The 17,249-nt window shown below is 42.9% G+C and overlaps 2 protein-coding genes across 2 annotated transcripts in view; both read left to right on the top strand.

Annotated features, from left to right (window-relative positions):
• Positions 1-434: 434 nt before the first annotated feature.
• Positions 435-15,480, top strand: tmub1 (transmembrane and ubiquitin-like domain containing 1). Its single transcript, XM_084327861.1, has 3 exons — positions 435-514; positions 3,580-4,253; positions 14,209-15,480. Exons 2-3 carry the CDS (start codon positions 3,637-3,639, stop codon positions 14,558-14,560), a joined length of 969 nt encoding a protein of 322 aa, XP_084183987.1. The 5' UTR covers positions 435-514; positions 3,580-3,636; the 3' UTR covers positions 14,561-15,480.
• Positions 15,481-17,076: 1,596 nt separating this feature from the next.
• Positions 17,077-17,249, top strand: part of LOC311239536 (SWI/SNF-related matrix-associated actin-dependent regulator of chromatin subfamily D member 3-like) — a 208,108-nt gene continuing 207,935 nt past the window's right edge. The window contains exon 1 of the mRNA XM_084327858.1: positions 17,077-17,233. Coding sequence (XP_084183984.1) covers positions 17,222-17,233 — 12 coding nt within the window. The 5' untranslated portion in view covers positions 17,077-17,221. The remainder of the gene's footprint in view (positions 17,234-17,249) is intronic.

Below are 17,249 nucleotides of genomic sequence, written 5' to 3'. Positions count from 1 at the left end.
TTAATCACTGCTCGTGCTTTTGGTAAGCTTTGACTGACTTTTACGAAACTCAGAGCATTTTTTGTCTCTGGCTTTCATAGCGGTCAGTATTTCAGTGTGCATCCACGGCTCAGCGCGATTTTTTACCCTGGTGGTTCTTAGGGGGGCCATGTTGTTTAGTATTGTTGAAAATTTGGTTTTGAAGCCAAGCCAGGTTTCTTCAACGTGATGGCTAGCTACAGAACAGCAGATGTCTTTGACACATCTTTGACAGGACACCATTTTCTAAATGGTCCGTGTGAGGCAACGGCTCTTTACCCACAGGTTTGCTCTTTAGTATTTAGGTTGGCTGCATTGTATTGTATTGTTTTATGGGTTTGTTTCGAGCTCAAAACAAAAACACGACTACATTACCCACAACCACTCAGCGCTACATCCGGTCCGAAGAACAATCAGGAAGTACAAAGTAGAGTCAGAAATATTTTGCTTGCTGACTCGCTAGCTAACTACTATCATGTGGTTTCTAATGTAAACAGTAAGTTACTATCAATTATTCTAGCCATATTGTTCTTAAAAAATGTTATTTGCTTAAAATGTATAAATGCTACTCATTTTATTTGACATAAAATGACATTATAATCTTATATTTGCATTTGAAACCGCTAGTAAGGCTAACGTTAGCCGTACAACCAGAGTTTGGCAAAGGCTAACTAGCTAATGTTAGATAATAACGTAGGGGGGGCATATCAGGTTATCCAAAACATGAAATGTATATGCAAGCCAACTAAGTAACGTTTGTAGACATGTTGGTTCGCTCGTTGTTAAACTCGTGATATGGTTCCATATTAACGTTATGTGTCACAGCCAGGTGCAAGCTAACGTTAGCTACACAGTCTACCTGTCATCTTCTTACTGTCGCGTCAGCTGTTAGCTCTGTAGCTTAAAAGGGTCATTTAGCAGCCAATGAATAGACTGAAAAACTTAACAACGCAATGTTAGCAAGACATTGACAGCTGCTAAGTCTAAGACCCAATGATTAACCCTAAACCACTTGATAATGGCATAGCAGTCTTTGGTGGTGACTGGTTGGATATATTATTGTAACGTTAGCTTAGCTCTTGCTATAAACTAGGACTGCATCCTGTATACTGCAGGATTACCGTTCACTTCTCTTGTTAGCTTGATTCATATGACTGATGCATCAAAATAATCATGTTGCACATTAGTCGTGCCAGTGTGTGCAATTTCTCAATAAAGCATTTATTATTCCCATTGTGTATTAGCTAGCTTATAGAATAGCATGTGGGTTAACATATTAGCCAAAAACTTTAATTAACATTATAATTCTCCAGCAAGTGTATGCCTCACAAACCCCTTTCCCAACAACGTGTAAGTATTTAAACTTTGTTAATTCCAGGTGTATAGGCTGGTATGTTTTCTGCCATAATGGACCACCTGTTGATGAGTATGCACTGATTCGTGTGTAGAGAGCATGTAGCCTAATTAGCCTTCTGAAATTGGTAGTTATTTGCACCAGGCTACCTCAGCCCCCCATCTCTGGGAAACTTAGTGTACAAACGTTGAGGTTCAAGGTTGCATCACCCCGTCTACAAGATTAATGCTGACGTAGTCCCGATTGTCTTAAAACCTGTTGTTCATCATGGGAAAGAAAGCCATTATGATTACCAACTCAAGGTTCAGTCTGTCTTCTGTTTAAATGTTTTTAGCCTATGTTAAGTCAATAGCCGCTTATAGACAACAGCTTTATTCCACAGTATTACTAAACGTTCTGAACCAGAATATGAACGCTACAGTACTCTGTGTCAGTGTCTATAGATTTGGTCTCTTATTTATTGTCAGTGGAGCAACTTCAGAAAGTGTCACCTAAAGACATCACATAATGTAGAGATTTGCTCATCTAAATGGTCTGATATCATCCAGAAATGCAAAATTTCTTAGTTTACCATTTTGAATGAGAACTTTATTTAACAGATTGCAGAATGGGTACAATACAGTACGACTCAATACACACAATTGTTAATGAGATGCAGACCAGAGAAAGACGTTTGTCTTGTTTACATCAGGGTCCCCCATTTTCAATTCATATTCATTCATATATATGAATCGAATGGACCCTTGTGTAAGACAAATAAAATGTAATTAATGAATAATTGTCTTTGGTGGAGATGTAACTGCCATGTCATCTTCTTCAGGCGACAACTTCAAACTTCAAAGGGCTCTTAATTTAACTAACTAACTAGACTAACTTAACACTTTCAGTGCCGGCCATAACGTTGATTAATGTCCTTGAGTGCCATCATCCACTTCAATGATGGTGTTAAAAACGCATAATCTATGTTTTAAATTATGGCTATGTGTCTAATCTAATCTGCCCGTCGCTTATCAATTACTTGTTTGCAGTCAACATTGTCGAAACGGATTGTTTTTTAATCTGTTCATATCCTTTTTATAGCATTTCGAAAAGCTATCGTTTTCTCGAAAATTTCCGGATAATAGAAAGATTCCCTCATAAACGGCATTTATTGGAATATTCTCGAATACACTAGACACGTTGTCATTTGTCGGCCTATTTATGAATCGTTTTCAAATAAACGCTAGATTATCGATAGTATATGTGTACTTATGCACGCTATAGAAGCGAGCTGAGAAATCGATTACCTCATTTCCTCAACATCACACATATATACACATAGGGGACACGCTGTTATCTCAGTGAATACAGCTCTGATTATCCTAAAACTGGTAACATAGACGCCTTACCTTAGATCAGATGTTCTCTAAAAAGATTATTCCAATTCCTGATCGCCATTCCAAATATCGATCGCGTTTATTGATTGATTATTGGCTGCTGTAAATATATATTCCAGGCTGTTTTCCCACTCGCGATCACTTCAATGTTCATCAGATCCCTCGCCAGCATAGTGGAGCGAGGAGGCTCCCCCTCCACAGATCCACCAGTATAATCGAATGGCCTGCAGTTACACAGGGATAGACGATAGGGGGTGGTATTTTCCCATCGGAGCTCCTAGAGGGGCTGCTGTACCAACGGGAGACTCGGTTGATGAAATATGAATTCAGATCGCTAATAAAAAAATCAAACGACAATTTGCGTCGTTGGCACTCAACGGGGGGCATGAAAAGACAACATAACACGTCGCTGGCACTCAAAGTGTTAAGACTGGATTCAGTCATGTTCTGTCTGTTACCCATATTGTGTTTTAATTTTATGTTGTGAATTATAATTGTGTTAATGCTGAATAGCAAATGGCCTGTTGCGCCAAATATATATTAGCCAGTATAGACTATATTTTAAAATATAATTAGAAAATTACAGTTTATGTTTTTACCATCGCCATGCAGTCCAATATGATGAACATTGATTGGATTAATGCAATCTGACATGTAACTGTCCATACCTTAGCAGATATTTTGATATTGATATCACATGTCTTTATGAATATTGTGAGATTTTATGCTTTTCCATGAATCCATATTGCCAGCTGTGTTAACTGTAAACCTGTAAGTATGTTCTTCTGAGGCTGTTTCTAATGCATCTCTCCCCTGCCGTTTGTTCCCCAGGTGCCTAGCCTAACCTTGCCTTAGTGTGGGAGCCAGCTATCCCCCAGAGCCCGGGCCATGGCTCTCATCGAGGGGGTGGGGGACGAGGTCACCCTGCTCTTCGGGGTGGTCTTCGTCCTATTAGTGCTGGTGCTGGCCTGGGCCTCCACTCACACCGCCGAGCCCCCTGAACACCTCTTCACCACGCCCCCAGCGACTGTCTCCTCCTCAGTGTCATCCTCTGTCCAGCTCCGAACCTCGCCAGAGCAACACTCCTCCCCCAGCACTGTTACAGATGGTAACAGCTCAGAGCCACTGACAGCCGCCACTACCTTGGACTCTTTGGTCCCACAGCTCGATGAGGAGGGGAAGGCGGAGCCAAGGGAGGAGTCGGGGAGCCAAGGGAGTGGAGGGGAGGGACAAGGGAGGAGCTTATCGGACGATGACTTGGGTGTTTTGGGGGGAGACGGCTTGAGACACAGACAAGGAGCTGAAGTGGACCAGACTGGCGCTGGTACTACCTTTTCTTCATCCTCCTCTTCCCTCTCATCCTCTGCCACTGCTTCAAGTGCCAACCCCTCCCCCGACGACACGGCGGACGTCCAGAGGAACATGGTCCTGCGCTTGAAGTTCCTCAACGACACGGAGAGAACGGCTCAAGTCAGACCCCAGGACACCATCGGCTACATCAAGAGGTAAGCTTTCCATTTTCTTAGTGGTGGAATTCTTCATCTGTTTTCTTTCTTTTTCTTCTTGTTTGTTTGTTTGTCCTCTGGCTTAAAATGTATGTAACAATTTATGGTGTAGCGCCTGTCTCGTATCTCAGAAATAAAACTTGAATTTACTTAACTTAGCAAAAACCACTGAATATGAAAATAGGCCAACGCCAAAATAGTGGAGAGAGTAGACGCTATTTTCATCTGCAGAGCCATCTCTTCATAGCAGTCTTGCACCACTCTTGAGTCATAGTTATTATGACGTTCTGTAGACTCGACCAAGTACCTCACAACTATAATAGGGGTGTAACGGTACACAGAAGCCACGGTTCTGTTCACGGTGAGGATTATCAATATTTTGGATTTAAACAGTAGCAGGCAGCAGCAACTGGAGCGGAGCTCAGATGATCTGGTGGTATGTTGTGCTTTTATTTTTTCTCCGATCAGCTGTGAGACTCCGCGGTCCGCCGGAAAAGGTTGACGTGTGTGTTCGCGCACGCGTGTGTCTTTTGGTTACCATTATTGGGCGAACAAGAAAACTAAAGAAAACTGAAACATTTTAATGACCCTGCTGTGTTAAACATTTAATTAATTCATCATGGTTTTGTTTTAGGGACAAATAGGCTGTAGTAAACAGGAGGGGAGAGCCGAGTGCAGAGTGTCAGTGCGCGCTGTTAATTCTGTCCGCTTGTCATCTGAGACGTGTTCATGAATCATGATACACAGACACAAGTAAAATGAACAAGATAAGGTGCGGCTGGGTAGCGCAGTGGACCAAGCACTCGCCTACCACCGCAGAGACTCTGGGATCGAATCCAGCTGTCAGCGGTACCTCCGGCTTTGTCAGTCGTCCCTACTAACACAATTGGCAGTGTTATCGGGTGGGAAGGGGAATGTGGGGGTGGGTAGGGGAATGTGGGGTTGGGTATGTGTGAATGTGTAAACTGCGACTCCTACTGGTCAGTCGGGGCGCCTGTTCAGCAGGGAGGAGATCTGGGGGAAATAGCGTGAACCGCTGCACGCATTACGTTCCCCCAGTGAAACTCCTCGCTGTCGGGTGAAAAGAAGCAGCTGGCGACTCTACATGTATCGGAGGAGGCATGTGGTAGTTCTACACCCTCCCCAGGCCGACAGTGGGGAAATGCGCGCAACGACCAGGAAGGGAATTGGCATAATGACTAAATTGGGATGGGTGAAAAAGCCCAAAAATAAATAGATTTAAATGAACAAGATGAGATAAAACATTATGTACTAGCAAGCATTGTTGTGATGACTGATGATGAGCAGCAGTGTTAACTAATTTGTGTGTAGCCTATGTTGTGCGGATGTCGTGTGGTAACGTTATATGCATTTGTATTGTCGTGTTGATGGAGAAAGAGAGAGAATTAGAATGTGAAATGGGCAGATTGTGCACATGATGGCCCCCCTGGACAGTTGGCTATCATGGCAGACCACTTGGAACCATGTTACATTGAAATGTAACAGTTTTTTCAACCGTTAATACATTCCCTGCCACGCAATTTGAGCATCTTATACCACTCTCTGCCAGCACTGTAAGCCTATGGAGATGTTCAGCTTCTTTGCAGGGCTATAACTTTTTAAATTGTATTGCCAAATTGGCTCATTCAACATCGATTATCTATCGTTCAGGATGTAGCAACGTTTTACTTTTTTATTCATAGATTCATACGAAAATACCGTCTAGAATATAAATATGTTTTTATCGTTTTCTGCAGTAATTCCTAGAATGTGAGATATAGGCATAAACGCATATATAGATTATCAAATGCCGTTTGTTGGCGATGCACGCTATATTAAAAATTTCAACTGTACATGATCCTAAACGTTATGACTGATCATGCGCGGATGAACGGGGGGGGGGGTCGTTTATAATTCCGTGATCGTCAGTAAATGCTTTATGTAGTATGGGTGATATATTGATCAGAGCAGTTTGCATGGATAATAATAAACAAACGCGCTGAAAATGACGTCAGCGTCCTCTTACCGTTCGACGATGAGACTGGAGGAAAAAGATCCCACTTATTTGACGCGATCTCCTAAATCCATTTCCGGTTTGTATAATCATAATAAACGGCCAAATCGTATCGATTATTGCGTTATGGCAGCGATCGCTACACACGGACGTGTGTATACAGCAGGGTTTCCGTTAGCCGGTAATTACCGGTATTTGACCGGCAAAATCTGTTGAAGTCCGACATATTTAATCTCTCCGGTTTTAATGTCCGGTGAAAATAATTCCCTAGTCTAAGCACAATTTGATTATTTGAATTGTATTAAAATAGGCTAAAATTAAATAGCCTATGCGATGAACGAAACAATCATTACATTTGTTTCATCGTTGCTTCACCAAGCAGGTATAATAATGACAACGCTGTGTCAGCGGGAGCTTGCTGCTAGATTTGCGAGTGCATGCAGCTGCAGAGCCACAGAACCCACCAGCTGTGCCGGCACAGTGCAATACTCCAATTCAGCCATTGGCAATTCAGCTGTTGGGTGGGGGGCGCTGCTGAGTGGTCCTCATTCCACCATTGTGGGGCAAGGACTGAGAATAGGCGTGTAGACTGTGGTGTATATGTGTTTGAGGATGATATCCTTCAAACAGGCAATAGTGATGATATAATTTGGGCAGTGCTGAGCTGGGTTACTTTCCTCCAGTGTATTTGTCCCCCGGCCCCACCAAATGGCCCCATGCACACACACACACAAACCGAAGTAAAAAAAAAAATGAAAAAAAATTGATTGATTTTTTTTTAACTTCGATTTTTTTTTCAATGTTCGAAGCTTGTGCCATAAGACAGCCCTAGAAGTCACTGTTTGATGGCATTGCCGATTCTACTTTTAACTTAATTTCCTGTCCCAATTTCCCTTTTTTAAGCAGATTCAAAGGTGAGAAAACCTTTACATCTGTATCCTATAGGTCAATGCCGTGAAAACCTTTTCCATCAGTATCCTATAGGTCAGTGGTCACCAACCTTTTTAAGCCCAAGATCACCCTCTTTTTTTTGGTGAAGGCAAGATCTACCTATTGAAGCGTTGAGAGAAAAAGACAGCCAAGATTGTACTTTAAACTAAATTACTTTTATTTGCCTGTATTCTAATTACATGCAATGCTTTGGTCCAAGTCCAACATTAAAACATCAAAGTAGAACTATTATGTACTTTCTCAGTCAGTGCTAAGTGCAGTCATCTTATGCAGCATCACTTTTCACATCAAAACAAAAGTAGAACTGTAATGTGGACTCTCATATTATTAACATTGACAAACATATTTACAATTAGCATTTTATAAAGTAGAACTGTAATGTGTACTTTCTCAGTCAGTGCTAAGTACAGTCAGTGCTAAGTGCAGCATCAGTTTTCACATCAGAACAAAAGTAGAACTGTAATGTGGACTTTCTCATATTATTAACATTGACAAACATATTTACAATTGGCATTTTATAAAGTAGAACTGTAATGTGTACTTTCTCAGTCGGTGTTAAGTGCAGCATCACTTTTCACATCAAAACAAAAGTAGAATTAATTTTCATGGAAAGATCTACAGGGACAGTCTCAAAGATCGACCAGTCGATCAAGATCGACGGGTTGGTGACCACTGCTATAGGTCAATGCCGTGAAAACCTTTTCCATCAGTATCCTATAGGCCAATGCCATGAAAACCCTTTCCATCAGTATCCTACAGGGCTGTACGCTGCGATGATCTCGTCGCAAATTGCCCCTTTAATTGGCCGTTGCGATTGGTAAATAATATTTGGGGGCGGGCTTGCGAGTAGGGATTTCAAGCCTTGCATTCGCATTTCACTCCTAAATGATCCAAGGCGTGTGATGACGCTGAGCACTCAGGTATGATCAGCGGGGAAAATCAACTGAGCACTCACTCTGATAGACTGGCTGACTGTCTGATTTAGCTATGAAGAAAAGTAAAGTTAGTAGTAGGGATGGGAATCGATGGTTCCTAACTGGGTTTTGGCCATATGCTCCCGAAATTCTCCCGCTGTTTGGCTGCTTCTATGTGCAGTGAAAACTACTCGAAATGCTTTAGAACCTAGTCATTGATTTAGTTCAGGGTTAGCCGCGGAGCTAACGCTAGCTAACGTGAGCTAATCAAGCTCACAGAGAGAGATAAACAGCTGACAGCAGGTAGTACAGGTACAAATACAATAAAACAAGGGGTGGGGGCTGTTGTGTAAACCTTGTGTCTCGTCAATCTGGTCCACACGTTACTCGTTCATATCTCAGCCCGTGCTGAGATATGCCCATTCCGCGGTCTGTTAATAAAGTTTTCAATCAGACAGATGTATGGAAAGGCTTTTATTATAACATTCGTTGAGGTAAAATCATTATGCCTCATTTAGTCATCCTGCAGAGCACTGGTCTCCTACTCGTGGGCCGCGGGGAGCTAATGTTAGTAGCTTTGTTGTTGTCAACACACAGGGCATTCAGGAAGTCAAAAACTAATGCGCTTGCCGATTGGTGCTAAGAACAGCAGGGCGGGTGCAAGCGTTGTGACGTAATTGGCAGACTCTACTGTCAATCAAAATTATTCTGTTTTCCGTCAGAATGAATGAATGAGAACTTTATTAACAGATTGCATAATGGGTACAATACAGTACAGGAGGATGAAGACCAGAGAAAGACTTTCGGCTTTTTTACATAAGGGTCCTCTATTTTCAATTCATCAAAACATTTAGAGACATAGAAATATACAGTAGTTTCATAAAAATGCTAAAATGCTATTGATTGATTGATTTAAAACTTTATTAACATATTGCAGAATGGGTACAGTACAGCTCAATACATACAATTGTTAAGGGGATGCAGACCAGAGAAAGACTTTTGTCTTGTTTACATCAGGGTCCCCCATTTTCAATTCATCATATTTCATATCTAAATCATATAATATCTCATTGCTAAATATATGCAATATATAATCTAATAATCCAATAATCTAAATCTAATATATAATATAAAAATGCTAAATGCATGGGTATTTTATTTTGTCTTTAATGTTAGCTTGCAAACTCATACTGTCTTGGTAAGCCTCATAATGAATTGTTTGGGGTAAAAAAGAAAAACATCGTGATGTGTATCGTGTTTCGCCGAAAGGTCAGAAAATATCGTGATATCATATTTAGGCCATATCGCCCAGCCCTAGTTGGTTCATTATAAAAGATACAAACCTGACAACAAAAGCACTTAAATGTTAAATAAAAGGACCACAGTAATGAGGCAGGAGGAACATATTTTTTTGCACTATAATGGTAAAATTGTTATTTAAAAATGTGCCCCTAAAACATATTTTTTGCCCCTAAATTTCTAATAATGCAAGTGTGCCCCTAGTGAAAAAGCTTAGCGTACAGCCCTGTCCTATAGGGCAGGCCAATGCCATGAAAACCCTTTCCATCAGTATCCTATAGGCCAGGCCAATGCCATGAAAACCCTTTCCATCAGTATCCTATAGGGCAGGCCAATGCCATGAAAACCCTTTCCATCAGTATCCTATAGGGCAGGCCAATGCCATGAAAACCCTTTCCATCAGTATCCTATAGGGCAGGCCAATGCCATGAAAACCCTTTCCATCAGTATCCTATAGGGCAGGCCAATGCCATGAAAACCCTTTCCATCAGTATCCTATAGGGCAGGCCAATGCCATGAAAACCCTTTCCATCAGTATCCTATAGGGCAGGGGTGCCTAACCTTTTTTGAACCAAGATCTACTTTTTAATTTACCACCTAGCCGAGAGCTACCAGCCAAAATTGTATTGTAAGCCGTCATTTGAGGCTTTATAAAAGCAGCATAATGAACACAAATCTGTCGGTGCCGAGTCGGACCTCATCTTAAATAACAAACAGCATTGCTTGTTGTAGTTAACAAGGAGAGGCAGAGTTGATTTTGCAATTTTTTTTTTTTTTTTTTTTAATATAATAAAATTTTATTAATCGAGATCTACTTGAAATCAGCCCGCGATCTACCTGTCGATCGCGATATCCTATAGGCCAATGCCATGAAAACCCTTTCCATCAGTATCCTATAGGTCAATGCCGTGAAAACCTTTTGCATCAGTATTCACTATTCATTCAGTATCCTATAGTATAAGTCAATGCAGTGAAACCGTTTCCATCAGTATCCTGTATAGGCCAATGCCATGTCTGTGTCTGTTATGAGTTACATTCAAACCTTAGATCTCATCTAGTCTTTAGTCTGTTATGTCATCTTGTTATGCCATGGGTCATTTCAACATGGCTGTCATTGTTTCCAGCTCTCGCACAACGCCAATAAGCAATGTTCAACTCAATCGAATGACTGGATGGTTCTTAGGGTTCCTCAAATGTGTTCTGAGCTAGGGAAGTCAGCCTTTTCCTTTGATGCCTCTAACTCATGGAATGTCCTTCCAACTCTCTGAAATTGGAGGTTCTCCCTTCCCTTGGAATGTTTAAACGTATGATTTCAGACGTGTGACTACCTGTAACTGTTTTAGTTGATTTTCTCTAAATTATTTTGAAACGTTTTTTCCTTTACTCTGGTGTTTAAATTTCTGTGAATATTGTTTTTATTATGTACTGTTTACATTTTGTACAATCGTCGTTTCTGTAAATGAGGGAAACCTCAGATGCTTACGATTTTAAATAAAGGTTGAAATGAAAAAGAAAATGTCTTTACATAGTCATGTAATGGTGACATAAGACAATGGGGGACTGTATTTAGTATGTCTGCATCGGCATCCATGTTTGATGTCATCCAGTCCTCTTAATCTACCCCACTATGCAAATCATCCAACGAACACATTCTCTTTTGCTGTTAGCTAGCATTAGCACTAACATCCTGCCAATGTGTAGCCTTGTGTACAAGGGCGTAACTCTGTTGTCAGTGGTGGAGGGGACACATTTGGGGGGCGTGGTCAGTGGCGGAGGGGTTTCAAGTTTCAAGTTTCTTTAATAGTTGTCATACAGAAGTACAGAATACTTTTATACAAAATGCTTCTTACTGTTACGCTCCGGTGCTACGTATAGTGTATGGTCGCGGCGGGTGAAGGGGGGGTCCCCCCTTTTCGTAGATTCTTTTTTTTAATCGTTGTGCAAGTACATTTTGGTGAGTTTCTATATACAATTCACTTATGACAAGTCATAATGCTGCGTGAGACTCGGAACGTGCGTACTACGTAGTATGTATGTGTGTGTGTGTGAGAGAGAAGCTATTTATTATCTACAATGTATAAAACAGCCTAGAGGCTTTTAAATACAGACAGATATTTCACAGACACCAAGCAATGCTGTTGCATTTCATGGCAATCTCAGTCACACAGACACATCGTTCACAGTTTCACACCACACTGGGGAGGGGTGCTATGTAGCCTATTTGAGCACACCTGAAGACTGGGCTGTTGTTGATATGCAAAGACGGCTGTGGTCGGTACAGTACTTAGCGCCGGGTGCTCGCCTGGCTACTTGACTTTGCATGACAATGGCTCAGAGATGGACAAGCAGCCGTTTTCCGTCTGGTCCTATCACGTCGCGTCACTGTTTATTATCGTGCAGGGGACAATAACTGCATTCTGAAAACATGCCGGGGACATGTCCCCTTAGTTACGCCCCTGCTTGTGTAGCTCACGTGACTCATTACAGGAATTGAGAACGACTTAGTCTCCCTTTGAAAAGGACTCTGCTAACTGCAAAAGAGGATGTTTTAGATGCTTTGCATTGTGAGGTACACTAGGAAGACTAAGGGGGCTTTCACACTCAGCCTTTTGTATCGAATCACCGTCCCGGAGCACGGGGGGCAGTGTTCTCACTCACCCCTTTTGGGGTGCGAGTCGGCGCTGAATCGTTTCACCCCCCGCTGAACGGGACCAGCTGGCAGAGGTGGTCTCGGGGTCGGTCCCGGGAGAACGGGGGGTGTGGCTTTGCGAGCTTGTACCTTTTCATGGGCGTGGCGCCTGGTGCTGACATAACGTCATAAATTGTTTGCCATTGCTATGTCTATAACATTGTTCGAATGCATTTATTTCTATTAGACCAGTGGTGCCCAACAAGTCGGCCGTGGTCGACCAGTAGATCGCTCAAAACGCACAAAAGCGGACTCTACAACACCATCCATTCGTGATAAAATATAACTTCATATTTATTGGCAATTTGTTCATTTTATATCAACATCCAGAGTCCGCAGTCGTGTTAAGACATTCCCGTTTACATTTTCGGTCGACCAGTAGATCAATGACATTCAATATAATCGATGCGAGCAATGTTTTACTAGTATGTTGCAGTAACGTTAGCGTTAGCCGTTAGCTTAGCGTTATTGTTAACGCTGCAAAACGATCAAAAGCGGGCTCTACAACAGAGTTCCATTCGTGAGAAAAGGGGGGTGGGTTATATTGACAAGGCTTGACAACAGAGGTTCAAATATAACTTCATATTTATTAGTTATTTGTATCTTTATATCAACATCCATTCTCCAGTCTCCGTGTGAACACTTCCTGTGTTTACATTTCGAGCGTGACATCATCGACTACGGCAAGCTTACAAGCTCAAAACGCAAACCGTAAACAAAACCCAGAGCGCACCCAGAATGAAGTGTGTACACAAACTAGAGGGGGGAGAGGGGGGGGGGGAGTTCGGATCAGATCTCGGTACGGGAAGAACGGAACGAAATAGAAACGAATAGAGTGAGTGAGAAATAACACCAGTCACCGGGGCAGCCAGTCACCGGGGCAGCCATACTCGATACAGCCCCCCTCCCCCCCCCCCCCCCCGCAGGGAGCGAAATTAACTTTTTGACTCACCGGCCAGTGGCGGGTAGATGGGAAGAGTCTACCCGCCAAGCATATTTCTTACCTGCCAAATTTTTTTTGATTAAAAAAATATATATATATATTTTATATACATTTTTTTTTTAAATAAAATATATATTATATAATCATACTTGTAGTTGTATTATCTGCGAGACATCGCCACCACGCAATAAGTCAAAATGCTTGCTATCTGCAAACAGCTCCACTGTCTGTGTGTATACTTGAGTAGCCTCCAGCTCCAGCAAGGATTCTCCGGCCCTGCAGCTAGACCCTATATTCAGCTAGACCCTACATTCAGCATGCAAGGATTCTCCGGCGATGCAGCTGGACCCTATTTATAACGTTACGGTTATTTTGTCAAATCACATTCAACATGCCCTCAGCTAGAATACGCATTCAATCAATGTTATAAGACATTGATATCAGGAGCTATCTGTAGCTACTGCTAGCCCGGTAGATAACGTTAAGACAATTTAGTTTACTGGGACAGATCGATCTAACGTGAGCTAGCTAACGCGAGCTAACGGGGGAACGGAGGTATTATGCACTCGAGTCGACTATTGCTGGAGCATTTGTTGATATCAGCAGCTATCAGTAGCTAGCCAGCTAGATACCGTTAGACAATGCCTCGTCATGTATTAAACTAAAAGTGAATAGTTGACGGTAGCTCATGGAGGTCCGCTCTTCTAGAGCAGACTGCCTGTGTTGACATGAGCACTGCGAGCAGAAGCCCTTAGCCAATAGTATCCCGCTGCAGGGCTGGGCGGATATGACTCGTTGCCACGTTTTTTTTCAAAATAAGAGTATCATACGAACCTAATTCTTGCTAACTGCCGGAGCCATCTATATTATGACTGGAGATGCGCTTGGGGCGGAAATGAGACCCGCACAGATTTTCAAAATAAGAGTATCGTTATGAACTTGATTGATTACACGCCACACGGCGGGCAGCCCTCTAAGTGTCAAGCGCCAAAGGTAAAAACAGACCGCCCCTGGCGGGCGGCAGGCTTTAGTTTCGGTCCCTGCCCCCCCCCCCCCCCCCACACACATTTTGTATGCTAATACTGTAACATCTTGTAATGAGTCATGGATATGACTATTTGAACCATGTTTCTGTCATCCTCCAGGACTTACTTTTCAGGCCAGGAGCACCAGGTGCGCCTCATCTACCAGGGCCAGCTCCTGCAGGATGACGGACAGACCCTGGCCTCCCTAAACCTGGCCGACAACTGCGTCCTCCACTGCCACATCTCGCAGCACGCCACCCGGACAGCACCCGCGGGCGCCAGGGCTGCCGACCAGGTCCACGTGGCACTCAACGTGGGCAGCCTGATGGTGCCCCTCTTTGTGCTCATGCTCACGGTGCTCTGGTACTTCCAGATCCAGTACCGGCAGTTCTTCACGGCGCCCGCCACCGCTTCGCTCGTGGGCATCACCATTTTCTTCAGCTTCGTGGCGTTCGGGGTTTACCGACGTTGAAGGCCGTCCTTGTGTGTGTGAGTGAGCAGTGGCCCTTACTAGCTTGGCTGCTTTTCCAGATAGGCTCACATAGCTTCCTTGGCTTTGCTTCTGCTCTGACGTGAATGAGCGGGACGGGTGATAAGCAGCGGTGTGTTGGAGCTTTTACTCCAGTGCTCTTTTCACCAGGCTTCCATTCTTTAGCTCGGAGATTGTGAAAAGGTTTTGAAAAACAAGAGGAAGGTCCATGGAACTATTGAGACGCATCCACAGCCTCCCCCTTTTTAAGCACCGGTCTGTAATTCTGAAACCACCAACTCTCAATTCTAACCTCTGAGCCAGCTTGGCATTCTTAAGGACACACATCCCCAATACGGGTTGGTCGTGGGTTGAGTCCGTGGAAGGCATCCGATGTTTAAAGAAAAAGGCAACAAGCTATTCTTATTCTCTGTGAAAGCTGTTGTTTCTTTTGGCGGGTCTAATATTTTTAAAAAAATTTCGCTCCAAGTTCCACTTTCATTCTGAAAATACCACGGATTAAAAAAAATTCAAAATAAGTTGTGCAGTTCGATAATTATGTGCTCTAACAGGTTATTTTTTAGTTTTCTTTTTTACTGTATGTAAAGATGACTCATCGTGCCTCTCCTTTTCTTTCTCATGTATTCTGGTGGGCAAGTGACTCCAGTGTGTAGCTGGTGCTTGCCCTTTAGATGAGGGTCTGTTTTGGGCTGGGTAGTAGGTTACCCCTCCATAGACTAGGTCGTGGGACATGGACTAGACTGAGTCCCACTAGTCTCCGTGTCTCGTCTGCAGGTTTCTCACTGCAGTGAAGGAAGAAGAGCGCCTGCTGTTGTATGTATGTACGTACGCCCGGACTTAAACGTGTAAAATCTTTGTGTAAAATATGGCTTTTGAAGAAGAAAAAAAGAAATTCTATTAAATCATTCTTTTATTTATTTGGCTGTGGTGTTTTATTTTCAATGTCTTTCCTGAATAAGTATTAAAACAGCTGTCATTGTGGTGTTTTGCAGATGGAAGCATTTTTTTCACTTTATTTTTTAGCGTTTATCGCTTTTCTGGTCAAGCATGACCGACAGAAACAGGTTGAAATGGGATGTAGAGCAGGGGAAGACATTCTGAGAAATGACGGCGGGTCCGGGAATCGAACTCGTGTCCCCCAGATCCGTGACGAGCACGGTTTTCCCCGACGCAGAAATAGCGCCGAGATATGCGGTGAGCTACGGGAGCTCCCCTCACAATACATTTTTTAACAATAAAGTTGTTACACTTCAAACTAATAATAATAATAATAATTTAGGACCTGCTCCGAGGTCACCATTTGGCACACATGCGAACCATGCATACAATGCGTATCTGCGATTAACCCATCCCGTCGTCCTTCCCCCCCAAGGGCAGCCGGGAGCAGACAGGCGCCACGTGAGCCGCGCCAGGGGACCAATCCAAGTGCTCCTGTCCGTCTTCGTCAAGGACGCCACAGCGTTAGCGATCTTGTTGTTGTGCATGTTTTTCCATTGGGTTTATCTTATCGGGGGGGGAAACCCTTGCGAGCACGGGGAGAACATGCAAACTCCACACAGAAAGGCCTGGGAGATACCCCACCTGGGTAACTGGCATCATGGAAACCTGGTCCCCAAGCGGGATTCGAACCCTGGACCTTCTTGCTGTGAGGCGACAGTGTTAACCACTACACCACCGTGCCGCACCGTTAACTATTTATATTGTTTGATATTTGAAGTGCTTTCATGTCCGTCCCACAGCTAGGATGAAGAAACCTGCAAAGCAAAACCTGCAAAGCAAAATGCATCCTTCAAGCCAATCACATTGTTGCTAGTATTCCTGCTATATTGAAGGAGGTCAACTCTGCAATGTTGGGCTTGTTACTTCCTGAGTAACCGAATTTTGATACCCCACTGGTGTAAGAAGTAATGCACAGTTCCTTTAAGTAAAAGTAGAAATAAATAAGATAAAATGGTACTCTGGTAAAAATATATTGACTATCAATGGTAAAAAATAAAAATATATTGACTATCAAAAGTAAAAGTATGCTTTCTACATGATGTTTGTATATTCCTATATGCTTGGGAGGGTTCAATGTTCGAACCATTGACCACTAAAGGTCCTATGTCCTCTTATAGTTGACAGGCTTCAAATTTGAAAGTACATCATCTTCATACATAGAATAGAATGTACGTAGAATGTTTTCTATGCAACATCGTTTTCTTCAAAGTAACTAACCGATGGGTTCATATAAATGTAGTGAAGTAAAAAGTACATAATTCCTTTCCTTACAGGATGGTTATTGCACGTTTAGTTAATTCGTTTCAATCGCAGATAAAAACCTAACTCGTTTTTTTTTTTTTTTTTTTTTTTTTTTAAACAATTCCTACGCTCCCTTTAAATTGAACTCGGAATCGCTTGGTCTCTGGTCGTGGCCGCGCCTGCGCTGCTAAGCATCCGTTTCCCCCGATCCACCATCCAGACTGAGGCCCGCATCTCGCCGCCAGACCTTCGCCAAGACATCCCTCCCAGCGCCAAGGGGTCTGGAAGAAAAAGGCGCCGTCTGAAAGATTGGAAACTGCGGAGAAGTTATTTGTGGCAGAGCCGCGATTCGCTACATCATCCACACCGGGCTGCAGAGACTGATACAGCTGAGGTGCCGAAATGGAGAGGAAGGTAAGGAATTAATCCG

This window comes from Notolepis coatsorum (assembly GCF_963971535.1).
Source record: "Notolepis coatsorum genome assembly, chromosome: 13".
Taxonomy (NCBI): domain Eukaryota; kingdom Metazoa; phylum Chordata; class Actinopteri; order Aulopiformes; family Paralepididae; genus Notolepis; species Notolepis coatsorum.
This window is presented reverse-complemented; position numbering and strand designations above follow the sequence as displayed.